Raw genomic sequence first — 27,170 nt, 5'->3', positions numbered from 1 at the left:
AAGAAGTGAGTCAGACAATGTGTGTGTGAGAGAACGTCTGAGTGAATGGATGGATTGGGCATCAGCTTATGTGTGAGGAGAAAATAGAAGGGATAACAGCAGAGGGGAAGTATGGTCTAGTGGTTAACCAAGAGATTTGGGTGCCCAAGTTAATGACCTGTCTAACTTTCAGAGGTTCAAATATTCCAGGAGATTTGTGGTCAGGAGATTTGGGAGCAAGGAGTTGTGGGATCAGAGATTCCTGGCTCTGTTACTGACTTGCTGTCTTAACTTGGGCAGGTCATTAGATTTATCTGAGACTTCTGCTGTAAAATGAGGATAATACCACTTCCCTCACAGGAAGTGGATTAGGTTTAAATAATTTCAAAGGCCTAAAATACATACTGAATACAATTTGTTTGAGACTGAGATAATCTGTTATGTATAACTGACCTCAAACATTTTTAGACCAGTTTTAAAGGCGGTTTCCTTCTTGTAAATAAATAGCATGCTATTAAATGTGGATTTCATCCCTGCTTCTTGTCCTTTCCAATCCTTATTCTGGAGTTGCCATTTTATCTTCTTAACATTTGTTTAAAGTGTAAAGCATTACATTAGCATATCAGGGTGGTACAAGCTAGCACGTCCCCTCCCAGACCATTGAAGTTGCTGTATGTATTACCTGCAGTACTACGCCATGGCTCTTGCTGAACAAACTGCCCTTTCAAAACAAGCTCCCTGTTTTCAATGTGCCTCTTCCAGAAATTACAATTCAGCTCCAGAAAAGGTGAGCTAAACAGGGATCAGTCACATCTATGTAGACAGAGGGAGGGGTTGAAGGTTAGTGCTCATCTCACTAATATACCATTTCCTAACCTTTCTCAAGAAATGTTTTAGTGAGTCACTCACATAAAGGTTATAAATCTCTCACCTTATTACTTAAAAAAAGGAAACGGGGGAGCAAGGCGATGGTACAGCTTACCCCCATTAGACTGAACCACACAATTGGTTTGTGTAAAAAGTCACAGGGATGAATACACCTATGTGAACATCCTTTGACCCCCAAATTGGCAGCTTGTCTGATGCAATTGCCCATGGGCCTGTCACAGCCTATGGTGAGCATCAGATTAGCTGCTGAAGTCCTCTCTTTCTGCTTTTGAGGCTCAATACCGTAGTTGGTTTCATCCATTTTCAATTGAGACGAGGCATACATTCCTTAGGAGAAAAGGTTGCTTCTCCCTGTTCCTATTTAATTCTTTGCCTACTTTAAGTTGCCTGGAAGATGATGTGCTGTTGCCCCTCAATACCATATGGAATATTCTTTATCGGTCAACAATAATATGCACAGTGTTTTGTTGGTTGTCACGACAGGGGACTTTGGGATCTTGCAAGCATTGTCTTCCATCTTCTTCACAGGGTTTTTTCTGCTGTTGCAGATTCTCAGGTAGTCTTTATCTTTCTGAATACAGTAGGGCACTTCTCAAAATATTTTCTTTTAATTTTACTTGAAAAGAAGGCCAGGCAAAAAAGGATGTTGCTATTTATGCCTATAGAGAAAATAAAGTCCAGGAAGCTAGTACTCACGGGCCAGATGAATTTGTTGGCCCTCTCTGAGACACACTTGGATAGACACATTGGGGTCCACTTTGACACATACAAGAGGCATTCAGCATTTATTGCACTATCATTGTTAAAATGATCCCCTTCAGAAATATCTTTACTGTAGGATATTAATGGGGGGGCCTCCCAAAACAATGGAGCTTTATCCTTGCCACCTTCATAAACACTCAATTGTAGCATTATGCAAAGCCTTAAACTATAGTTGAGCATGCATGGAATGAATACATGGCCCCCTGACTGAATACAAGCTATAAGTAAATTGAAAAAGTTTGTTGATGTCACAAACCATGTAAACTTGGCTCATGAGGTTTACGGACTGAATCAAACTCATAGGATTAAACTACTGACTTGATAATTAACCTGGGATTCAATTCTGTTATGTGTGATATTAAGGAAATAACCATAGCCTGTTTAAATGAGTTTCCATGTTCTCTTCCATGCCTGGGAGCCCGGTGAAACATTTCCAAGAGCTATCTTTTGCCCACATAGGAGAAAGCTTGAGGGGAAATGAGAACACCATCTGCCAAGGTTTTACTCACAATCATTTCACATATGTGTAAAGTACAGCATTGCAGAGCCCTCAAACACAAGAAGTAATGCTTGCACACATTGCAGTAGCAAAACCAGAGCGGAATGATGGTCTTGTGATTAAGCTACTGACCTGAGACTTGATTGACCTGGGTTTAGTTCCTGGTATTATCTACCTATGTGACCTTGATTGAATCAATTAATCTCTGTGTTTCTGTCCCTTTGCTTTTTCTTGTTTCTTCAGTTTATAAGCTCTCTGAGGCAGAGACTATCTCTTATCAGATATTTATGTATTGCCTAGGGCAATGGAGCTCTGATTTTGGTTGCAACCTCTAGGTGTTAGTGTAATATATACAATAATAATAAAAGAAATGGAAAACAAGTGGCTACAGGAAAAGGTAAATGTACAACAGGGTCAGCTCTATTAGTCTTCAAAGGGAAGGCGGGCGCATTCTCTGGTGTTTGGTTTGAGTGGGCTGTGAGCCTTGTGCTGCAATATACATTTAGATGTTATCTGCTAAGATCTTTGTCTTGGGCCATGCACAATTCCACACGTGTGACACAGTTATTGCCTCATAAACCAAGTCCAGCATTTCAAAGCAACGCGTCTTATCTGAAGAAAGAAGATAACGAGCTGGGATTGAAATTCTTCCAAGACTTTGAAATTCTGCTTCACGCTGCTGTAGTACAGACTCACAGCCAGGATCAGCACTAAACAAAGCGAAATCCACAGGAGCAAAGGCAATCCAGCTGATGGCCTGTCATGTGCTGGGAGAGGTTGGGGAGAGAAAAGAAACAAGCATTATTTTAGTGTTGTCTGAAACAGCTCCCAAATTTGACCCCCACTGCTGCCTTTGTCCTGGTTTTCTGGAAACAGCAGGTTAGGCAGTGCTCTGGTTGTGAGTGCTTCTATATGCATCCGTTAAATGGCAGCGAGTCACACCTCCCTACAGAGGCTACTGAATATAAAAGATGTAATCTAATGGAGCATTACAAGGGTTTAATTATATACAATAAGAACAGGATTACCATAGTTAATGCATGTTCTCAAATTTCCTCACAGCAATTATTTTTTATACATTTAAGCAAAACACTAGGTTAAATTCTAGAGAATATTAAGCAGCCACGACTAATTATTTAATGCTCACCAATGTTCCATAAAGAGAGAGGAAGTAGATTACTTGCCTTTTCCCTGTAACATTAACTTGTTACAGGTCCTGCTAATTAAAATAAGAAGGAGATGTGGATGTGTCAACTGAGCAGCACATTTACAATGCTTTCACAGGGCCAATCTGCCTCTCAATGTTAAACTGGCTAATCACACTGGAATGTCCACTGTGCTTAAGCATAAAAAGGAGCATATTGTAAACATTTCTTCTTGCTTGTAAAAATAATCTGAGGAATTTCAGATCACTGTGGTTCAGGCGTACTACGAAATCATTGGGCTACATTTTACAGCTTGGGTGCCATTCTGCTGTCTATTATAGCCGGGCTATGCCATTGCAATGTTCTCAAAGGGTCTGGTCAGGCATAACAGGGGCAAATAGAGATTTAGATATGAGAATGCACCTTTAGTGAATCTTTCTGTTACCCCATCATGATGCGAGAAGTTAGCCAGTTTTCAGGGTCCTGCCGATTGTTTCCACTAAGAGGAGAAATTGATATGGAGCCAGATATTTCTTTGGGGCAATCCAGTTTATTTAAGAATATACAAAGTCCAGTTTCCCTGAACACAGCAGGAGATAATTTCTTTGCTCATAGTTCTAAGCCTCTTTTCTACAGCACTCTGCCCAAAAAGCTCTCTCACCCCTTTTTCAGGGCCACATCCCTAGTGCTTGTTCTGCTGTCCCCTTGGGTTTCTTCTCCTTCTCTATGTCTGGTATGTGGTGTTTCTCTCTCACACAGGCACACAATCCACCAATCACTGCCCCAGCACCTGCATTTGCTATATCAGTCCCCAGGCAAACTCCTTGGGTCACATAGTTAAACTTCTACTCAAGCCTTGCCATGTGCCTGTGTTCTGGGTGATTCTGTTGTTTCTGGTTCCATAAAGGAGCTCATTTGTTTTTTACACTTATCCTGAGTGACAAGCGCCTGGTACACCCACCAGTTTAACCTCACCCATAACTTTTCCATGGTATATCCTATCACTACCATGATGACAGCCCAGGGACTAATGGGGGCATAACCCCCTTATGTCCAACCAGTTGGGGGCCATTGGGCATAATCTCCTTCCTTCCAACCAATTGGGGGCTAATAAGGGAGAGGTGGCATTACAACATCCCTATCCCACTGGAAGATACACTCAGATAGGAGGAATGCTCCACTGGCCAGTTAAGCTGGCACTACAGCAACTTTGCGCCACTAGTCTAAGGGCTAGGATCTGGCATCAAGTGTCTAGGGTTCCCAGACTTCTGAGGACAGGTGCTTCTCATTGTTTAAGAGACCTGTGCAATAGGTTTGTACTGTGCTCCTGTGCCTTATCCCAACTGGAGGAATAGGCTGCCATAAAAAAGATGGAGAAAAGTTGTTCTCTCTTGCCACAGAGGGCAGGACAAGAGGCAATGGGTTCAAACTACAGCATAGCAGATTTAGGTTAAAGCTCAGGAAAAACTGCCCAATTGTAAGAAGAGTAGGACAATGGAACAAACTAGCTAGAGGAGAAGAAGCTTCTTCATTGGAGGCTTCCAAAGGAGGCTGGATAACCATCTGTCTGGGATGGTTTAGACACAACGAATCCTGCGTTTTGGCATTACGACCCTTGCAGTCCTTTCTAACCATATGGCTCTATGATTCTAGAGAGCAGCACAACAAAGTGGGAAGGAATTGTACATGCTCCCTGCTGCAGCATGGGTCAGTGCGGTGTATGCAGGTCATGCTGTGTATGGGGGAAGGTTATCAGCAGTAAAAAGAAGCTGGGAACACAGACATGGGCAGTGATTAAAGTAGATCAAAACAAGAGGGGGGATCTGGCCAGTTCTGTTGGGTGGTGTCACAAGTGTTGACATTAGGTGCAAGATCCTCAGCTGGTGTAATTTGGTGCAGCTACCTTGAATGCAAGGATTGTTACTATTCTACGTGTCGGCATTTCTGTGGTGGGCATCTGAGTAAACTCTGCCTGCCTGACAAGCTGAGACTTGCAACGCCCCAGTGGATCAGAGAAGGGTCAGCCTCATGATACAGGCAAAGAAACAGGCACACCAGGATTAGAGCTAGACTCTAACTATAGAGTCTCCTTTGAGTAAGGGGCAATGCGTAGGGTACTTCCCGGCTCCTCCCCACTGCTCTGGGATAGGAGTAAGTTACTTCACACCCTCTCCTGGAACAGCTCATTACTCCCTGTGTGCCTGGTCATCTACTGTGGATGGCAGGTTGTGGGGGCTACTTGCTACTTCCCATCCCTTTCCCTGACTCCCCATATCATTTGCCAACGACAGGGAGAATGGGGCTCTCCTCATTGCAGCTGGAGTCGTACTCTGAGCAACGGAGTAAGGCAGAGGGCACGTTATTCCTATCTTGTTCTCTGCACTGAAGTAACCAAAAGCTTATATGTAGCAACTAAATTAGGTTTATTTAAAGATTACAGCACTCTAATGACAGAAATCAGGGCCTGGTGTCCACTGCAGCCTGCCGCTCACCTGGTTGTATTCCTGCAGCCCAGAGCCCCATCCTTCACTATCGAAGGTGACCCCTTTCGGCCTCTGCAGCCGCACTCCATATCCTACCACAACAGCAGCTGCACCAGACTCCCTCTCCTTTCCTTGCCCAGCCGAGTAAGGGTTGGGGCAATCTAGTCACACAGGAAGCCTGTGATATATCTCCACTCTCTTAATTCCCAGGCTTGTGTTTAGCCACAAACCATCCTTCTTTTACCCCTAAACAGCATGTGTGAGCTATTTCTGAGAGCGTAATGGCTGCTCTGTTGGTCTGCATGGTCATTGCACAGTCAGTATTATTTTATAAAGCACTCTGAGTATTAAATGTGCTCTCAAACCAAATTCATGCCTGAATAAAAAGCGAGAGTGTGCAACTATTTGCCTGGCATATGCACATAATCAATAAGAAGATAAAAATGTGGTGTGTATTGTTATGGGTAAAGGACTGACATTAGCTGTAGCGTATTTAAATTAGCTTCTATTACCAACCCTGGAATACATAGCAGTCAATTAAGCTGTCATACAGATGTACATAAAGGAAGGTAAAAGTCATAAAATCAAGCAACAAGCACATAATAATGTATCAAAAAGTGTGTGGGGAGAAGGTAGAATGTTAATAGCAATCATTTGAAAGCTCACCAGAAGCCAAATCGATGCTCTATAATAGAGTTGGGTGAATTATTTGCAGCAAATAATTTCTTCATTTGAATGTAGCCCTTCTTTCTGCTTGTAGATTATCTGTGAATAGGCTTCGATTTTTATAAATTTGTCTGTTATTTGGAATTATTCTACAAAAGGTTTATGTGAACATATTTTAGCCTGTGGATTGCTCACCAGCTCTTTCCAGTGAAACTATGTGCTGTTCGATATTTCCAATGTGTGATTTGTCTCTCGAATCACCTGATATTGTTCCTTGTTCTCAACTGGGTGACAGACTTCAATAAAAAGGTCACAGTTAGTCTTATAGTAGTGAAAATGATTTGGGAACTGATTGTGTGAATTTAGAATCACATTTTGATTCAGGCCTTTTTATTCCCTCTCCTCTGACATTCTTGCAGAGGGTTTATAAATCACACAAACGTTGCTCTCTGCCTGGTTTACAAGGGATTCACACTTCAGATATAAATGTAGATATTCATTAGTCCCCAGTCATGGGGGAAATGCTCACTCCCTGCTTATAAAGTTTCAATGAGGGAACAGAAAAAATTACATGTGAGGATATGTCTGTACTTTGAGCTGGGGGAGTAATTCCCTGCTCAAGGAGGCATACCCATGTGCTTGAACTAGTGTGCTAAAGATAAAGCGTTGCGACAAGGACGTGTGAAGTGGGAAGGGCTACGCCCCGAGATGCTAGGCATGTACTCAGGTCAGCTAGCCTTTCCTCCTGTTCACTCTATTTGTAGCATGCTAGCTCAATTAGAGCTAGCGCTGGTATGTCTTCTGTAGCTGGGAATAAACACCACCATCTTGAAGTAGAGCCAGACCCTGAGCTCAACAATCAGATCCTATGAATAATGAACAGTGCACAGGTATAGTGGAAGTGAATTCTGATAATTGAAAACAACCTTCAGGCTTAACTATGTTTGTTGTACAATTGCAAATAAATTCTTTAAAAAAATCAGTCTGCTCATGTCTAATTTGGAAACAGAAAAAAGGGCTAAATTCTTGAACTGGTTGGTGAAACTTCAAAGGCATTGTTTTCCCTCAGAATATGTAGTTCAGTTTAAATCAAAAAGCTTGGTGAAAATGGGTACATTTTTCCAGAATTTTGTTGTTAAAAATGAAAAAAAGAAAGTTCTTTTTGGAATAAAATGTTTCAATTTTTTGTTTTGAAATTAAATTCTCATTTCAAAACATTTTATTTTGTATTATTATCATCTAGTGTAGTACAACAGAAAAAGAATTTTAAAGTGGAATTTGACAACTAGACATTCTGAGTTGTTAAAACACAACATTTCGAACAACTCAAAATGAATTTTTTTTCCTGAAATTTTCCATCATGGAGAATTATGTAATTTTCAGTTTTCACTGCAATTTGTAACCAAACCAGATTTCAAAATTGAAAAATCCTTTGTGAAATGGAACTTCCATCCTCCACACAGCTCCATTAAACCCATTAGCTGAACTGTTTGTTACAAATAGCATACTCAGCTCCAGGGCCTTTAATAATAAAGAGGCAGTTGGTCTGTGACAGAGTACAAGACTGGCTTACAAGAGCTCAGGATTCAATTCCTGGCTTTGACACAGATGTTCTGCGTGACTGGGGGCAAATCACTCCTAACCAGCTCAGCTGATTTAGACCAGCTGAGGATCTGATGCAGCATGTCTGAGTCTCAGGTCCTCATCTGTAAAATGGGGATAATAATACTTCCTTTCTTCTCCCTTTTTTCTGACTTATCTGGCAACCCTAGTCCCAGTCTTGGTTTTGGGAGGGCCTCCAGATCTTCCTTAATATAGTCAATAACACTTGCACACAGATTTGTTGGAGTGTTTCTGCAACTTTTGTTTGCCTTGAATATTCTTGCACACACAAGAAGAGAAAACAGATTATTTTAATTATTTCCTCCACATCACCACTGTGTTAATGAACTGCATATTCACCACGGGTAGAAGTCAGCCGAGAGAACTACAGCTTAGCTTACGGGGGCTTCACTTCCCTATCTCAGTGAAAAACCTGGACCCATTTTATTGCCATGAAATGTATTAATTATGTTTAAATTAAACATGGCTCCAGGGACTGAATTCTTGTTTCCTCTATTTGTCTTACCTTCTGTTGGTTTAAAATACTGGAGCAGAACTGATCACCTATTGTGCTTCATGCACACACAAAAACACTGACAGCATGAAACAACTCCTATTCATGGAGTATTGCTGCACAATTAATCGCAGCAGCAGGTAGGCAATCTCAGGTTAGTGCCAGGGACGGCCCACAGTTATAATGTAAAACTTCAACTTACCAACTCTGTAGTCCCAGCAGGAAATGTCTAGAAAAGAGAATGAAAATGTTCTTACACGCTAACAAAGGCTGCCTCAGGGTAGCAGAGTGAAATAGGAGCTAGGAGGCCTGATGAGAATCTGGGCCCTCTGGCCCACTAGGTGAAAGTTGCTACCTAAAAATGGCAAGTGTGAAAAGGTAGAAGCATTTCAGGAAGAAATGGAAAACAGACAGTGATGGAGCAGGAATGTAAGATCCAGAGACTGCTGCTGTTGTGATTGGGATGAGAAGTTTCGTAGCTGTTGCCAAGAAGGAACGCCTCATCTGAATCATTTCCAGCATGAGAATGAGACAGACCAGCAGGCTGAGGTAGGAAGTTAAGTTTAAAACAAACACTATTGTAACATGGATTCCTCATCTAACAATATCCCGGAACGGTGCCTATTTGGCAAGGACAGCTTGATTACAACCCAGCATGAAAATACAGAGAATGGAAAAATCTCAGTGGCGCCAACAAGCTTTCTCTTACCAGCCTCTAACTGAATTGTATTAATAGCACTGTATGGACAAACAGCAAGGGAGGCTTAATCACAGGCTGTTTGCAATAAAGAAAATTAGTTATGGCTCTTGAAATGAAAGACTGGGGCTGATTCTCCTCTCAGTTACACTTCATTGTGAGTCAGGAGTAATACGATGGGTTAGTTTGCAGCAAGGGAGATTTAGGTTAGATATCAGGGAAAACCTTCCAACAATAGAGATAGTTAAGCCCTGGACCAGGTTACCTAGGAGGTTGTGGAATCCCTGACAGAACAGAATAAACAAACACCTGTCAGGGATGGGCTAGGTATACTTAATCCTGTCTCAGAGCAGGGAGGATAGACTAGAATCAGTGGTTCTCAAACTTTTGTACTGGTGACCCCTTTCACGTAGCAAGCCTCTGAGTGCGACCCCCTTTTATAAATTAAAAACACTTTAAATATATTTAACACCATTCTAAATGCTGGAGGCAAAGCGGGGTTTGGGGTGGAGGCCAACAGCTTGCGACCCTCCATGTAATAATCTTGCGACACCCCTGAGGGATCCCGACCCCCAGTTTGAGAACCCCTGGACTAGATAACCTCTTGAGGTTCCTTCTAGTCCTACATTTCTAGGATTCAGTGGAAACCAGCATAAGCAATAATATTTACAAATTCATGGATGACAGGAGAGGTCCTGGAAGATTGGAGAAGGGCTAATGTAGTGTTCATCTTTAAAAAGGAGGGAAAGGAGGTTTTCACAGGAGGTTTTCAAAAGGAGGTTGGAGAGCCATCTGTCTTTAGACACAACAAACCCTGCATTTTGGCAGGGGGTTAGACTTTCTGGTCCCTTCTAACCATGTGGTTCTATGGCTCTAAATGAGAGGAGAATCAGATCCTTTAGAATTCCATTCCACACCTCCCAACTTGCACTAGAGAGAGATACTTGTCACTGTTGATATGGACATAAATGCTCAGAGTGAGATGGGGAAGAATAATTTCTCCTCAGACATGTGGTGTTAAGCATGCAAGTGGACATCCACAGAACTTAGGGTCAACTTACTGGATCCTTTCATGTGCCAAATTCTGAATGACTAGAAAGCCCTACAGATAACGTGATCCTGGCCAAAGCCCATTGAAGTCCCAGGCTAAATCCCTTTTGCTTCAGAGTGACATAACCAGCAGATAAATCTGTCCTAAAGGGCCATCACCTCCATCCCTGGTCCACAGAGGGGGTATTCTGGGATGGGATGAGATGGGTAAAAAGGGACATGACCAGAACCTACTCCTCTGTCAATCATGAGCTGTTAGAATGCTCCTTTAGGGGACTGTTCCAGGAGGTCAGTGAAAATAGCTCTGTGATTGTTTTAACGTGTGCCAGGGCCTATTTTGCCACTAGGGAAGGCAGAAAGCTGGATCACAGCCACCTGTGCTGAAGACTGAGATGAAGGACTGTGCCCCAAGAAACTGGCCTGATTTACACAGATAACACAATGAATAATGGTAACAGACATTGGTGAGGAGGGGGGTCTGAAAAGATGTGGAAACACTGGAAAGAGAATGCCACTCTTGGGAGAATATAAATAGTTTTAATATCTTAAACATACCATATCCAGTGATCTCTGGCTCACAAAATCGAACCCTTCTCTCTGCTTTTCGCTTTTCACTCACAGCTTGGTTCACGGGTGGCCTTTTTCTCAGTATCGAAGGCGGACATTTACTACAATTCGTCTAGATAATTGATCAAAGCACAAAATGCCATCGTTCAAACTGGAGCAATGCCTTTTGAATGAAGCTTTGAACTTTCTTTGGCTATATAGTATTTATATGGTGTCCTTCAAAAGACATGATCTGAAACACACTTGTTGCGACATTGTTTACACTCAGATCATTGCAGTATTTACAGTGACATAACGCAGCACTTCCTTTCAGAGTCATAGATCAAGAGTTCACTATAAAACTTGTCATCACCAGAAGGAATGACAGAACAGAACTTGGTTAAAACATAAAAATGCAAGAATTGCTATTTTTGGAACAAACTGATTTAATTCAAAAAGGGATTTTTCTTAATCTGAAAGTACAAGGTGCTTAAAAAAGCCGCAGAGTCCTAATAGGATAGAAAAACACAAACACGATATCAAATATATGCATCTTATTATAGGGATGTCTTTCAAACTATTCTTCCAAGTTAAGCAGCTGCATGGTGGATGAGCACATATCATTGTAGCAACTGATATGACACACTAGTCTCATGTTTGTGCATCATCTTGATGTGTATGTTATGGTAACTCATATGCTTCTTAAAACTTAGATATACTTATATTGTCTTTCTCGCTTTTGCTTGAAAACAACATTCAATCTTAGATCATAGAATCAGATTATTGTGGATCCTGTGGGCAAACGACAAACAAACAAAATAAAATAAAAATCCCAGTTTCCTCTTAAAAATGCACTTTATCATGATGTGGTCAAAGTCTATAAGTGAGTCCCAGGCAGATGAGTTAAGAACTGTGCACTGCACACATGCACCCAGCGAAAGTGGGCAAAGCAGACGTACCAGTCTATATTTTGACAAGGCCTAATTGTGGTGATGGGAGTTTTCCGTGCTACATTATTACTTTGTGATCGAAATCCAGTGATGAGGATAAATATATTTGCTCACAGGTGTCCATCCTTCCTCCCTTGAGAACCTGCTGGGCACGGTGAAGGTAGCGCCTACCACAATGGGCTCCTGGTCTATGACTAGGGCTCTTAGGGTCTATGGTAACACTAATCAAAATAATATTAGTTGATGCTGTTTCCACTGTTGTAGCCTCCCTTTCCTGTTTCATCACTTTGGCCCCTCCATTTTATGTTCCTTTCATCCCCATCAACCAACTCTGTTCTATGCCCTCTTCTTTCCCTAGTTTAATCTTTCTACCCCTCACTGCCTGTTCCTTCTGCCCATTCACACAGGTCAAATGCCTCTCACCCCCCCCAACCACACACACATATCAGGTTGCAGACACTGGGTTAAGACATACTACATCATGTGCGGGGCTGTGTCCCAGCTAACTCTGTCTCCCAAAGTAGAGAGGACATGTATCACACCAGGCTTCACTGGCTTCCACTTCAATCAAAATCCCATATCAACAAATGGAAAAACACACATACAGACTTTGTCAACAGATATGGGTAGAGTTCAGCATCCCTGTCCAAACTGCACAAGTCAGGGGAACGATGTTCGTGTGGAATGATTCTTTTGGGGGTTAGAAAGGAGGAAAAAAGGGCTATAAACTTGCCACCAAATCTTGCCACCAAGTCTTTAATCAGGCCTAACTCAGGTCTTTAAGCATTTAAGCGCATATTTAATTCCCTGTGATGTCAGGAGGACTTGTGTGGAAGGGCTTCAGTCAAGGGGATTAATACTTGAGTAAGGTCTATGATTGGACACCAGGGTGCTCATTTATAATTCCGGACATGAATCTACCCTTGGATCATACCAGGATCTAGGGAAAAGTCCTATTCACATCATTGGGAGGGAATAATAAAATAAGGGGTCATGATCTGAAAGGGCTAAAGATAAAATGTAGAAGTGTTACCTAGAGAAGATCCTTCTCATAGGCTCATAGGAATCACCATATCAGATCAGTCTAGTGGTCCATCTAGTTCAATAGCCTGACTGTGACAATGGCCACTACCGGATGCTTCTGAGGAAGATGCAAGAAATCCAGCAGTAGGAATAATCTTCACATAGGGGAAAATCTCACAGATCCATAAGTGTTAAGACCAGAAGGAACAAGCATGATATGCAGGAAGTCAGACTGGATGATCATAATGGTCTCCCTCCTGCATAACACAGGCCATAGAGCCTCACCTAGCAATTCCTGCATAAAGCCCATAACTTCTGTTTGAGCTACAGCCTCTCTTTCAGAAAAGTATCAAGACTTGATTTAAAGACTTCAAATGATCTAGACTCCACATCATCTCTAGGTAAGTTGTTCCAATAGTTTTCTTTCCACCCTTCATTTGTCAGACTGACTTAAGTCCTGAAGCATGAAGGTTCATATGTATTTTCCAAAATTCTTGAGGTTTTTCCCCCCACAATCTTTTCTATTATAACCATGCATGTTCTTGGTGACTATATAAATGTCCAGTCCTTTCTCTGGAATCTTTCTGAGCAAATGGCCTCAGAGATATATCACAGCAATGAGTTCCACTGACTAGATATGAATATGAAAAAGTATTTCCTTTTATCAGTTTTAAACTCGCTGCCCTTACGCTTCATTGCATGCTCTCCAAGAGAACCACCAGCAAGTGAATAGACATGCAGGAAAAGTGGCTGGGGTAGGTAATAAGTGAATTTAAGATAAGTATGGACGTATCCAACAATTCTAGTTAGTGCTATTATTGGATAGGCAACTGAAAAGTGAGGCTTTTCTGCTAAGGGGAAAGGAGTTAGATGGATTAGATCACAGACAAATGTCTCTACATCCATGCATGTAAATAAGGTTGTGTTTTTCATAATGATTGTTGCATTTCTATGATTATTTTGGGCTTTCTTTTTAGAAACCATTCCCAATCTCAAATTCTTGCAAATAGCTCAGCTCTTAATCTTCCTTCTGTTGATAATATGTGGGCGAAAGTCATCAGGAAATGATATAGCTGTAGTGGGATCACATCTATCTCTCTCCAATACAGTTATGCCGTCACTTTACACGTTTCACAAATTAGACCCATTATTATAGTAATAAAGTGGGATTTTAACATTAGAATTTTCTACAGATATTATAATAAAATCATTGATAGAATTTTAGTTGGGAAGAGATATGATTCACTCTCAAAGGGGCTTTCACAGACCCTTGTCAAACAGTGAAGGCCAGTCATAATTAAATATACATTTTTCCATAAAAAACCCCAGTGCTGATCATTGAAATATGATATTTTATTGTTTTCCTACATAAATAGCACAAGCAAAGCTTATTGTTTTGTTTTCCTGGGGCTATTTATCCATGATGGCATGCCTACCTATTCTGCTTTTCTGCTCTTCCATAGGACTTGGTGAAATCCCCACAAAGCAATGCTCCTTAGACCTGGGGCAAATTTATTACTGAGTGGGATGAGTGGGCTTAGTTCTGCTCTGTTACACTGTTTTGATAACGAATCTCAGCAGGGGAGAATGGGGCATATGTTGTCCTCTTGTTACCCATCTCACCAACTGGGAGAAGAAGAGCAGCCTCTGTGGAGCTGCTACTCGCCTTCCTGCACATTGTAGCAGGCAAGGGTGGGAAATGGACAGAGTCTTGGCCCTCTCCATCCAATGCACTGGCCAGCATGAATGAGCTGACATACCAGGGGAAGAAATCTGTGCTGGGGCTACGGGCGGTGTTCACATTTTTCACTGAAGATAAAGCTCTGTTGACGTACACCAGCTGAGGACCTGACAAATGGCTGCACCATTTATATAACTATAAACCGTGGGCTAAAAGCATGACGGTGTAATGAACTTTGCTTTTCACTTGCAGACAGGAAAGCAGCATTCAGATTAAGACAGCAGCTAGTTTTTGATGAGCTGGGATTCTCCACTGAAAGCTGATGTAAATAGAGCAGTTTGAAGTCACTCAGATACTTGCCTTACCTTCTCTTTCCTGTACATTGGAGAGACCGAAGACTCTTCCTCATGCTGCAGCAGGCTAACAGCTGCCGGGCTTCTAAAACTCTGCCAATCCACTCTCTGATGCCTCTTGCAAGGATTTCACTGTGTCTGGAAGTCCTCAATTGCACTGTGTCAACACATTCTTTAGGGGGGGAAATTTCGTTCTTAAAACTGTTCATATAAGACCCTATGCAGGCAGGTTGCTGAGGGCTTCCTGGTTCAAGGGGCCGCAATTACCAGGGACGTCCTTGGGAGATGAAGTTACCCAGGAGCTCCCCGGAGACCCTCAGCACATCTAAGGATCTAGTGTGTAGGATTTTTACATGGAATTTTAACAGATGCCCAAATCAGTATGAAGCCATATGGCTAGGCTCTGACTTGAGGCACAGCCCTGAACAAGGAAGGGCGCATAAGCTGCATTGTCCCAGAAGTACTAAGTCACAATTCCTCCCTCGGTTCCTCCTTGCCCCAAACGGGTAGTAATTTGCTGCTGGTCTATACCAGCACCCATATGCTGACTAAGCTACTCTGGCCAACAAGTACAGAGGTGGAGCCAAATATCCACCCATTCCCCACCCACCTGCCCCAGGACAGTAATAAGCAGGGGAATATCCTCTCTTACCTCTATACCCCTATACTAATGTAGCCTATGTAGATGTGTAAGGGGGGAGGGGTATCTTTTATTCCAGCTTATTCTCGTGCACAGATGCATAGGTCAAGCCGCAATCTAGCCCTAGCCATTAGAACTGTGGGTAATGATTTCTTTCCCCATAAAAAAAATCAGTGAAAACAAAATTCTTTTCATTATTTACAAAATTTGTTGTTGTTTTTGGGGAGGGGGTCTTCAAAAAAGTTAAAACTAAACATTTTTTGGTTTTCAGTAAATGAAAACTGACAGTTTTAGGTTGGGGGGGAAAAAGGTTTTAATGTTCTCAAAAAATGAAAAAGCAATAACCAGTTTGACACCCTCCCCCCCACAAATTTTAACAAAAAGAAATTTTATTGGCAACAATAAAACAACAATTTACTTGAAAAGCCATTGTTCATTAAAAAAATAGTATGGTTGCAAAATTGCCAATCAGCTCTAAGAAAGGATTATTTAAAATTGCCACTCTAACTATTCACCTTTAGATGCTTATAACATGGACAGCAATAGTTGTAAATGTTTGAATAAGCAGGGGTTACCTTAGCCCTCGCATTCCAGCATGAAAAAATGCTATAAGCTCAAACTTCATAACAGCGACTGATCCATTCCTGCTAAGTGTTTCTGATTGCAGATTAGTCACCTAAAATTGCATATACATTAAGAATCAAACAGAGTTTAATGTATGATATGAAGGATTTCATGAAAATAACTGCAGTGAACGTTTAAGGTGGTGCTAAGAGAAGAACCGAGTGCTACCATAGTGGGATAGATTACTTTGTAAAGGTCTGAAGTGTCTTCTCCAACCTCATCATCCTATTTTACGTTATTTCCTATCAAAGTGGTGATCTCATTTCACTCAACATATGTCAGAAGTAAAGCTGGACAAATAATTACTAACGAATAATTTGTCTGATGAATTTCACCTCTTTTTCACTTTGCTAATTGTCCATGAACAGAGAGTGATTTTTGTAAACATATTCATTATTCAGATGTAAACAGTGGATAATTTCTGGGACTAATTCTATGTCTGTAGGTTGCTGCAAGCCGTTTGTTGCAAGTATTCAAGAGTCAAAGAAGAACCATGTTTTTAAAACCAAACAAAAATATTGTTAGCCAGTGGTTGAGGACTTAGGCCAATTTCTATAGTGAAGTTTGAATCATTAAAGCCAACACATCCTCCACAAGTTACCATGACTATTTTCTATCTTAAACAGAAGGGAAAACTATGGCACCACAGAGAGCACTGTGTTGGCAAATGCTGGTTTTAAGGGCTTGCATTGTGTAGGCAAATATGTGTCTTTGCAAGAAAAGGGAGCTTAGGTGTCTGCTCAGTAGAAAAAAATGGAAAAAAAAAAAAAAAAAAAAAACCCCAAAACCCTCATGATTGACTTCTCAGTGAATAAACATGAACAGCCTACACAAAAGGACTGACTGCACATACAATACTTTCCTGCAATACCCCAATGGAAGATGTCTAGGAAATAAACATAACACGATAAAACAATTTTACGCTCAGAGGATAGCAGTGTAACTGTATGAACTCTTTTTCCATTTCCTCCAGCTGGAATAAATATTTTAGACAAGCAAAGTACTTTGTAAATGATGCCTTTGTGGGGATTCATCTGGCCTGGTTCAATTATTTCGAAACCTAGCAATTTTCTCATATCATTGAATCTGGTTTTATTGCAAATAGGGTCATAGAAATAGTCACACATTGCGATAATGGACTTAGTTTATCTTAACTATTAACACTTCCAATAGGTTTACACACACGTACATATACAATATTTATGTACATGTACAGTGCATATATATTAATAATGAAGTAACTTTATCTTGAACAATCTGAAAACAAAATCACGTAATAGCATACAGCAAGGGGTGCGGTTGTAACTGGAAGCTGCGGATCAGTATAACAAAACAGAAAGGTGATTAATTAGAAGGGAGTCTTCCATATCTCCTCCAACTTCCTGAGTGTCAACCGATCCTTCATTCAGTAGTCCACCGTTAGTGGTTCTGTGTACACGCCATTAATAATTTAGCCATGCAGCTGTAGGCAGCGAGATGAGTTTTCGTGATGGTCAAGTGTGATTTTCCACCGTCACGTAATACATCAGAAAAATATTAACTGCCCCAGAGCACTTAATTAACACTGAAAGATGTATTATCCCTTTTTTGCCTCTGGAGAAACAAATTCGCTGCTGAAAGATATCCACACAGCAGGACACCCACACAATGGAATACAGCCTAGCTTTTACTTGTAATATCTATCAGAAGGGAAGTCCTGCAAAAATCATGTTCTCTGGGAAGAATATGCAACAGTATCATGCATTGTGGGTAGGCTGCCTACACTGCAGATCAGAATGGAGAATTTGCCCTGTAACAGGGTATTACCAACTTTACACTGGGGAGGCAAGGGTTAAACAGCTGTTCTGGGCCCAAGGGGCCACACCCCTCACCTCTGCTGAGTATGGTCCCAGTGAAGGGAGCATTTAAAAGGGTGTGACTCAGATCAGTTTGGGCTGACCGCAGAGGAGAGCGGTTGGGTGCAGCAGCCTCCTGCCGGGAAGCCGCCAAGGCTCCATGCCACCAGGACCGAACCTCATAGCAAAGCCTCTGGGAGCTGGTCAACCCTGAGAGTCAAGGGTGATGACTCACCAGGGCCAGGGCCAGTGGGAGAGATGCTGGGGACAGATCAGAGGGGAATACACGAGGATCCCATGTCTGTTCCAGGATGATGCCAGAGGCACTGGAGCAAGGGTAGGAAGTGACCCAGGGCGAGGGCCTGAGTCCTGGATGATGGCTACTGTTTCTAAGGGCCCTGGGTTGAAACCTGGTGGAGTAGGGTAGGTTCAGGTTCCCCTACTCACCCCCACTCTCACAAGTAGACGATGCTACTCCTGAACCGTAGCCGTTAGGTGGAGTGGCCTCTGGATTCTCACCATAGGCAGTGCTACCTTGAGCTGTAATGGCCAGAGAAATTGACCCTTGGACTCTTGCCATTAGGCATCACACCTTGGATTACCACCATTAGGTGGTACTGCAGACCTGGAGCATAGTCAAGCCCTGACATGCCCCTTTAGGATCTGGCAGAAAATAATGTAAATTTTTTTAGATGAGACTGGGCCAAATTCATCCATGGTGTAACTCAATTGACATATAAAGGGGTTTGATCTGACTCCATTTCTTACCACTACCTCTTCTCACTCATGCTTCTTTCTGGGTAGATAGTAAAACTGTGTATTCAGGATGATGTATAGTACATATATATTAGAATATCTGTGCCACTGAAACAAACTTTCTTAGCCACAAAATGTTTGGCACATCTATTTGATAATTAAACTCTTGGAATCACAGTCAAGCTCTCATTTGTGACCCCCAATGAATTTTGAGATAAAAATGTCCCATAAACCATTAGATTTTTCACTTGATGTTTTCCCTTCCATTCAGTTTATCCTGCCACTGGGATCTAAAATGTAAAGTATGTATTGATTAAATAAGAGTTACCAAGTAACCAAATGCTAATATCTGCTCTCTGCTCATTGCTTCCACATCGGTCAGTCCTACTGACCTGAATGTTGCAGCTGAACGGAGCTTAAACCTGGCTGGAGAGGGCATTCAGAGTGACCTTTCATCTCTCAGTTGGCATACATTAGGGGTTATTTTAGTGCTAAAGCAATGTCTCTTTAAAGAATCCTGGATTGTTGTTAACTGCAGTAGTACTATCAGCAATCTTACTAAACAGAATGATCTCGCTGCCAGCAGGTAGATGGCTGACTTGAGATAAAATAAGAGGAGACAAAGAGCATGAAAAGAAAAACCTTGGAAATAGCAAATATACTTGTCATAGAAATGTAGGGATGGAAGGGACTTGAGAGGTCACCAAATCCAACTCTCTGCGCTGTGACAGGACCAAGTAAACCTAGACCATCCCTGACAGGTAACTGTCTAATCTGTTCTTAAAAACCTCCAATGAAGGGGATTCCACAACCTCTCTTGGAAGCCTATTCCAGAGTTTAACTACCCTTATTTTTCCCCTAATATCTAACCTAAAATCTCCCTTGCTGCAGATTAAGCCCATTACTTCTTGCCCTACCTTCACTGTACACTGTCCTCTTTATAAACAGCCCTTACCATACTTGAAGACTATTATCAGGTCCCTGCCTTTAGTCTTCTTTTCTCAAGACTAAACGTGCCCAGTTTTTTAACCTTTCCACACAGGTCAGGTTTTGTTGCTCTCCTCTGGACTCTCGCCAATTTGTCCACATCTTTCCTAAAGTGTGGCACCCGCAACTGGACACAGCGCTCCAGCTGAGGTCTCCCCAGCACCAAGGAGAGTGGGACAATTACCTCCTGTGCCTTAAATATGACACTCCTGTTAATACACACTAGAATGGATGGAGTGTATTATTCTAAGGGAGTTCAAGTTGAGTGGCAATTGCTTTTTATTCTTTGTTTTATAAAATTAATTTCCTCACAGAAATTCAGTTTAATTAAAATGCACATTAATATCTCTGCAGGAAATAATCTGAAACAAAGGGATTAAGGTCTTGAGCTAAATCCTGTGGAAATCAAAGGACTCCTATTGACTTCCAAGGACCTTGGATCAGGCCCTAAATGGAACTGAAACGTGGAAACCATTAATGCCTAAACTGATTCTACAGATGATAGAGGACAACCAATTGGACATGAGATTTGCAAAGTGCTATGGAAATAAAAAAGGCCAATGGCATTTTCAGCTGTATAGTCAAAGACATCACAGCATGGGCTGAGTTGATGCTATAACTCTCTATATGGCACTGATGCTGAAACGTGGCATTCAGGTTTGAGCACCTCGTGGAAGAGAGGTTAGAGAAGAGTAAGACAATGATGAGGTTCAACAAGGATAAATGCAGAGTCCTGCACTTAGGACGGAAGAATCCCATGCACTGCTACAGACTAGGGACCGAATGGCTAGGTAGCAGTTCTGCAGAAAAGGACCTAGGGGTCACAGTGGACGAGAAGCTGGATATGAGTCAACAGCGTGCTCTTGTTGCCAAGAAGGCTAACGGCATTTTGGGCTGTATAAGTAGGGGCATTGCCAGCAGATCGAGGAACGTGATCGTTCCCCTTTATTCGACATTGGTGAGGCCTCATCTGGAATACTGTGTCCAGTTTTGGGCCCCACACTACAAGAAGGATGTGGAAAAATTGGAAAGAGTCCAGCGGAGGGCAACAAAAATGATTAGGGGTCTGGAGCACATGACTTATGAGGAGAGGCTGAGGGAACTGGGATTATTTAGTCTCCAGAAGAGAAGAATGAGGGGGGATTTGATAGCAGCCTTCAACTACCTGAAGGGGGGTTCCAAAGAGGATGGAGCTCGGCTGTTCTCAGTGGTGGCAGATGACAGAACAAGGAGCAAAGGTCTCAAGTTGCAGTGGGGGAGGTCCAGGTTGGATATTAGGAAACACTATTTCACTAGGAGGGTGGTGAAGCACTGGAATGCGTTACCTAGGGAGGTGGTGGAGTCTCCTTCCTTGGAGGTTTTTAAGGCCCGGCTTGACAAAGCCCTGGCTGGGATGATTTAGTTGGGAATTGGTCCTGCTTTGAGCAGGGGGTTGGACTAGATGACCTCTTGAGGTCCCTTCCAACCCTGATATTCTATGATTCTATGATAGGGCAATGGAGGGATTGATGTCTGAGAAAGATGGAATGAGTGAACTACATATAACCTGCATAAGAGTGAGGTGCATGTTAACAATCTACAGGTATCTGAATGCTGTACAGACCATGAGTCAAGTTCTGCCCTCACTCAGGGCTGATTTACACTCCTGTGATTCCATTAAAGTCAAGAGTTTTTCTGCATTTACACTGTGGTAACTGAGATGAGAATCTTACCCCCCACAATGGAGAGGGACGACCAGAGTGGCACAGAGGGGTATAACTAGGAGTAATGGGTAACATTTTCAAAATCGCCCATGTGGTTTAGGAGCATGAGTCCCATTCACTTTTCATTTTACCCAACAAGAATAAATGAAGAAAGGGCAATTTTAGGAGCCACATTCGGGAACACTTTCTGGCAGTGAGATGTATAAAACTCTGAGCAGTCTCCTCTAGGGAATAGTGGAAGCCACGCTGCTAATGGCCTTTAAAACTAGACTGGACTAAACACCAGCAATGCACTGCGTTGGGTGTGTGATGGAGAGGATGAGCTAATATGGCTAGAGGGGTTTTTTGGACAGAATCTCAGATGTTCTCTGACCCCGTGGCAGCACTCTGGCTACCTCGGAATTCCTTGGCAAGGGGAAATGTGTAGGTGGCCTCGTTGCAGTCTATCACCCTCAGTTACACCCCATCATGCACGGGGCATTTCTGAGAGAAATGAGGTGAGGCTGTAGCACTGCTGTGTTCCACCTACTCACAGCTGTTGGAATGGCCCCTTGGGGCAGGGGGCAGCCAGGGAAAAACCGGAGTACCATTTGTGCTGCTCTAACTTACACTAAGGGCCAAAGAAACCCAACAGAGCTTCCAAAATCAGGGAGCTGTAGAGGTGGGGTAAACCACTTTTTTAAGGTGACCAGACAGCAAATGTGAAAAATTGGGACGGGGATGGGGGGTAATAGGAGCCTATATAAGAAAAAGACCCAAAAATCGGGACTGTCCCTATAAAATCGGGACATCTGGTCACCCTACACTTTTTCCACCAAACCCTGCTCCTGTGCCAAGCACAGCTTTGCCAGAACTGTGAATCTGGGCCTCTCTAACATCTGTGTTGTTCTGTTCCCACCTAGACAGTCACTAGCATTGGAAAGTGAAAACATGTATTTTTCTTGTGCTACTTTATCATCTGCCATATGGCTGATGTCAATGCTGGGAAATAAGACATCGCTTTTCAGTGATAAGAAGTCGTGTTAGCTTTCCTGACGGACACCTGCTGTTCCAAAGCAAAGCGCTGTTCCTGCGGGATCCTGCGTGACTGATTTCCAGGAGAGTTACCTTATGTTTGACTGAGATAAATTTCTACCAAGAAACCCTTTTGGGCTATGTTTTCAAGAGATCAAATTAATGGTATGCACTGAGGGTCCGATTCTGCGAGGGCTCCACAGGCAGGGAGTTGTGTGTGTAACTCTGGCAGGATCGGGCCCCTGCTATGTTAGTCGATGTAACTGGTTCAATCTGCTTCATTTGGCAATAAACTGATTTGCACACATGGGTTGGGCCAAATGCTGTTCTTAGTTACACCCAGGCAATTCTCCTGAAGCCAGTGGAAATTTGTGAGGGCGTGAGAGCAGAATTTGGCTCTCTACATTCAAGTGAACTCCTGAAGCTTCATGCAACATATTTTCATGGACAAAATATGATCAGTTCCAAAAGTGAGGTGGAAAGTTACTTTCCAGACAAGGGGCACGATCCCTCATTATCTTTTCTTTAAAATCTTCTGCAATATGATGGAAACTGACTGATTGCAATGCTGAAACCCTGCTCGGGGTGCACTCTTGTGCCAAGTGGCTAAAGGGTGTCTCTGCTGTTTCATTTGCTATACTATGGAGCCTCCCAAAAGTAGTTGTCCTTGCTCCTTTCCTCTCACGTGGTTATTATCACTGATCAACCAGCATTTTAAGAATGGGCTCTCTCAAAAGCTTTCTATCTCAGCAATACACATAACATTCCCTGAATGAGATACCCCTTCCCCCCAACACTCAAAATATCCATCAGTTCCACACTCTCCTATTTCCTCCTTAAATCTATGAATTCCATACTCTTTCCCTCCCAAATCCAGCTGCCCCTCTAGATGGACATGTACTCCCACCTTCAAGCCCAGTACCTCTTCACTCATCCTATTTCCCCCTCCCCAGCATCACTGATGCTCTTCTAGGTGACTCCCTAACTTGACAGCTGTTTCTCACAGCAGCAGTAGTGGTGGCAGGTGACTTGTCTGCAGACTCTGTTGGCAGTGGTAAGGGCACACAAGTTGTTCGGCTTTCTCTGGCTGTGGGGTTATGTGGGGTGTAGGTCTGTGCTGGCTGTGGGCTAAGTGGTCAATTGGGGACTGACCCCACTTTTGGTTCTTGAGGTGGGCAAGTCTCCCTTGACTGCTGGATGTCTCCATTAGCTAGGGTGGGGGAAGAGCTCTCAGCAGGCTGGTGGGGCAGTGAAACTAGTGAGTAGGAGGAACAGGATTCCCAGATCCAATACTGTACCAGCTCTTCAGACAGTGGGAAGGCAGTGACTAGTATGGGGCAGCCTCAATGGTTGAATGGAGGACTTAGCAATTGCCAGGCCAGTGAAAGGCAAGATGCTCAAAGGACTGTGGGGCCCCAGTGCTCCTTACTGTTGCATCAAAAAGGAGCAGCATTCATTCCTCCCAACACTTATTTCTGACTGGATCATATGTACAGCCTCAAAAAGGATGACCACACCCTGTTGGCCATGCCCATGCTCTCAAGAGAGCACTAGGGGCCAACTCGTTGGCTCTGATATCATTCCTTTGTGCCATGGAGTGGTGCAAAGGGACCTTAAATGAGACCGAAAAAGGCTGATGAGGGTTCTCCCAGTATAAAGGACACATCTGGCTTTATTCCACATGCTTCTGTTTGCCAGGAGTTGGGGTAGGAAGGCATTGTGGCAGGAGCAGGAGAGGGCAGGGCAAGACCAGAAAGGGGTGGAGCCAGAGTGCATGGCATTTTGGCCAATCCTCAGCCAGCAAAAGGAACTACTCCAACTGGGATACTATAAAGCAGCCCTTTGGTTGCTCTTAGTTACAAGAGCTCATGTTGACCTCTGGTGGCCCCAAGATCAGTGGAGTGGAAAGGTATCTGAGGACCAAGTTCCCTTCCACCTCTCAGCTGCACCCAGCACAAGATCTCCATAGCTAAGCTTATGGCCCTAGGAGTATATCCTACTGCCCGAGTGTTTTGGTAATAAGTAACTATCTATTAGAAGACAAGCTAGAGAAAAACCCACATGTAAACAAACCCCCCACCATTGAAATCTTTGCTTTAGTTACGCCAAAAATATACCAAGTAAATCGTCTGAGATGCATTTAAAAATAATATTCCTGTATTTATGAGCCCTCACAACCCCCTTTATTCCAAAATATTAGCATTGAGTAAGAATCGCAATTGGACGGTAGGGCACTCTGATTACAGGCAAACAGAGGATAGTTATTGTATCTGGAAATGGCACCGTGATCATGACAGGCAACTTTCCAACAACACACGTTGCTAAACTGCTCAGACGTTTTTTCTGTACAAAGTGTGACACTGGGGGTCTGAAATATTATTAACCCTATTGCTAACATCAACACTTTGCAAATTGCGATTTAAAGGATGGATTTTACACATTATTTCAGACAGATTAATAAACCCTTGAAATAGTTTTTTACAAGGAAAACAATAATATGTTAGTGTCCATAAGCCCTGATAGAGATTGAGACCCTATAACACTGGCTGCCGTATAAACACAGATAAAGACAGTTCCTTCCCTGGAGAATCTATAAACTAAAGGAGCTATTCTGATTGACACCAACTGAGGAGGTGGCCTTTGGTGTTAATAGAAAACTGAATAATACTGAATAATAAACTAAGAAGCTACAGCATTTTGCAGATCCAAGTTAAGCAGCTTTAAGAGCAAGATGTTCATTGCAATGACCTATGCAGGCAAGAACACAAAATCTGTTTAGACATACCTGTTGCTCATGATGAAAAGTGTAGGCAGCATCTCATAGTGGCACGTCTAGCTTGGGAGGCCTGCTCAGAAAAATCCTTCATCAGAACAGCAGCTGTCTCCTTCCTTTGTGCAAATTCCTTTAAAGCTGTCAAAGATCCTGTAATCAGACTAGGTCATCAAACCCAGGCCTTATGAGGGCTGGAAATAAGATCCAGAGATGAGCATTCAGCTGCATGGGCAAGGTCTAAAACACTACAGTTTCCATTGAAATTAAAGGAAGGGACTTTAATTGCTGTGAGAGAAAAGTGAAGCCATAATTGGAAGAGCCCGAAATCTTTCAAAATGCCTCCTGAAATGATGCTAGCTGCAAGGCAGGAATCTATGTGCCACCTAACAGAATCTGATAGCAGACCAAAACACTTACTGCAAATCCAACGCAGTTAACTACTGGAGCATTTATCTGTGTGATTTCAGGAAGTAAAGGCAAATTGTAATCTAGATTTCACCATACAGTTGAGTAGTTTTATTACTTGATTAAATAAAAGGGTAATAAGGTAATAAAAACAGATTCTTTTTCTTCTCAGTCTAAAAGCCTGAAACTGCAGTCAATATGTTTAATAATTTGTAGAATAGATTGGAAATAAAGCAATATAATTTGCTTATTTGCCACTGGGAAGTGAAAGTATGATTTTAGTGCCACATTTGTGTATAGGCCTGTGCTAGCACTTCTGCAGTTTGAATAAACCATTTGGTATAAAGAAAGAGAAAATGGGCCAAATTCCTCCCTGGGGTAATATTTATTGACTTCCTAGGAGTCAGACCTGGGATGAAAGTGATCTGGTGTGAATAAAGCCATTCTTGAATAAAATTAAAGGGACCAGGGCCAGTTTATATCAACTGCGAATCTTGCCTAAAGTATCTGAGCTTTAGTGACAGGGATGAATCTCATTTGAGTAACCGTGGTTCAGCGAATGGGCCAAAATGCATCCTTGTTGCAATTCCATTGTTATAGATGGAGATACAGCAGTGTTTGATTTCATTCTATTTCTGCTCTGTAGGATTTTAAAACCAAACCATCCTAATCTGTGGTTCAGATCCTTGGTTTGTGATAGAAAAATGAAGCACAGCACAGGCATAGCTGGCAAAATCCTTGTCTAGTTTCATTGCCACATAATGCACTAACTTTCAGCCTTGTGTCTTGTATAGCTGGGTTTACAGCTAGGTAGGGCAAACCACACAGCTCCCCGGCCATCGGAAAATGGACTTTCTAAAAGGACAGATGCTGATTACACCGTAATGACTTTGAGTGAAATGATTCTGAAGGCGCTAGGCTTCTCCTGTGGGCATTGGGCAGTGGTGCTGCAGCCTGCCTAAGAATAACGCAACTGCAAGTATTTAAACATTGGGAGCTGCAGAGGGCTTCGGAAAAAAGCAACGATTAGGTAAAATATCCACCATGAACTTCTAAATAGGATAGGCAGGAGGAGAGGCTGCCAAGGCAGGTAAGCAAGTGGAGCCATGTGTCCCAGGGTGGCTATGGAATGCCTGAAGCAATTAGAGAGATTCCTGTAAAGAATGACCAGGGGACTGTGGGTGCTGGCAGGTATGATGAGGTAACAGGAGGCACAAGAATGCTCGCAGAGGATGACTCATGAGAAGATTGCCAGTAGCGTTAACAATAACAATGAATAATTATTAATAACATTTAATAATTTCCACTTATCTGGCCGCCTTTATCTAAAGCTCTTGTGTGCTTTACCATGCTGGATACAAGCTGATCCTTCCATTTTACAGAAGAAAGACAGAGGCACTAGGGCTGTTTAAGTGACTTCCCAAGGCCACACAGCAAATCAGTAGCTGAGCAGGGAACGGAACCCACGTCTCCTGACTACTTGTCCTCACCTCTTACAAATACACCCAGCTCTCGCTGCGGAGGATTGGTTATATCTACCACTCCTCATGTGAGCACAAGGCAAATCAAAGCTTTACATACTGTGTAGCTCAATG

The 27,170-nt window shown here is 42.5% G+C and overlaps 1 protein-coding gene across 1 annotated transcript; it reads right to left on the bottom strand.

Annotated features, from left to right (window-relative positions):
• Positions 1-1,315: 1,315 nt before the first annotated feature.
• CUNH14orf180 (chromosome unknown C14orf180 homolog) lies at positions 1,316-25,358 on the bottom strand. Its single transcript, XM_024209434.3, has 6 exons — positions 25,183-25,358; positions 16,054-16,154; positions 14,851-15,010; positions 10,841-10,964; positions 8,741-8,767; positions 1,316-2,895 (listed from the first exon to the last, which is right to left on the bottom strand). The coding sequence occupies exons 3-6, from the start codon at positions 14,866-14,868 to the stop codon at positions 2,693-2,695; spliced, it is 372 nt and encodes a 123-aa protein (XP_024065202.2). The 5' UTR covers positions 14,869-15,010; positions 16,054-16,154; positions 25,183-25,358; the 3' UTR covers positions 1,316-2,692.
• Positions 25,359-27,170: the final 1,812 nt, after the last annotated feature.

This window comes from Terrapene carolina, unplaced genomic scaffold (genome assembly GCF_002925995.2).
Source record: "Terrapene carolina triunguis isolate 2854851 unplaced genomic scaffold, T_m_triunguis-2.0 Scaffold189, whole genome shotgun sequence".
NCBI classification, from domain to species: domain Eukaryota; kingdom Metazoa; phylum Chordata; order Testudines; family Emydidae; genus Terrapene; species Terrapene triunguis.
This window is presented reverse-complemented; position numbering and strand designations above follow the sequence as displayed.

What these genes read in the sequence shown, in the direction of transcription:
- CUNH14orf180 (XM_024209434.3), bottom strand. An exon ending in GCCAGAGATCACTGGATATG is followed by an intron (nt 8,768 to 10,840) that starts GTATGTTTAAGA and finishes TCTCTTTTCTAG; the next exon opens with ACATTTCCTGCTGGGACTAC. An exon ending in CTGCTGGGACTACAGAGTTG is followed by an intron (nt 2,896 to 8,740) that starts GTAAGTTGAAGT and finishes AACCTCTCCCAG; the next exon opens with CACATGACAGGCCATCAGCT.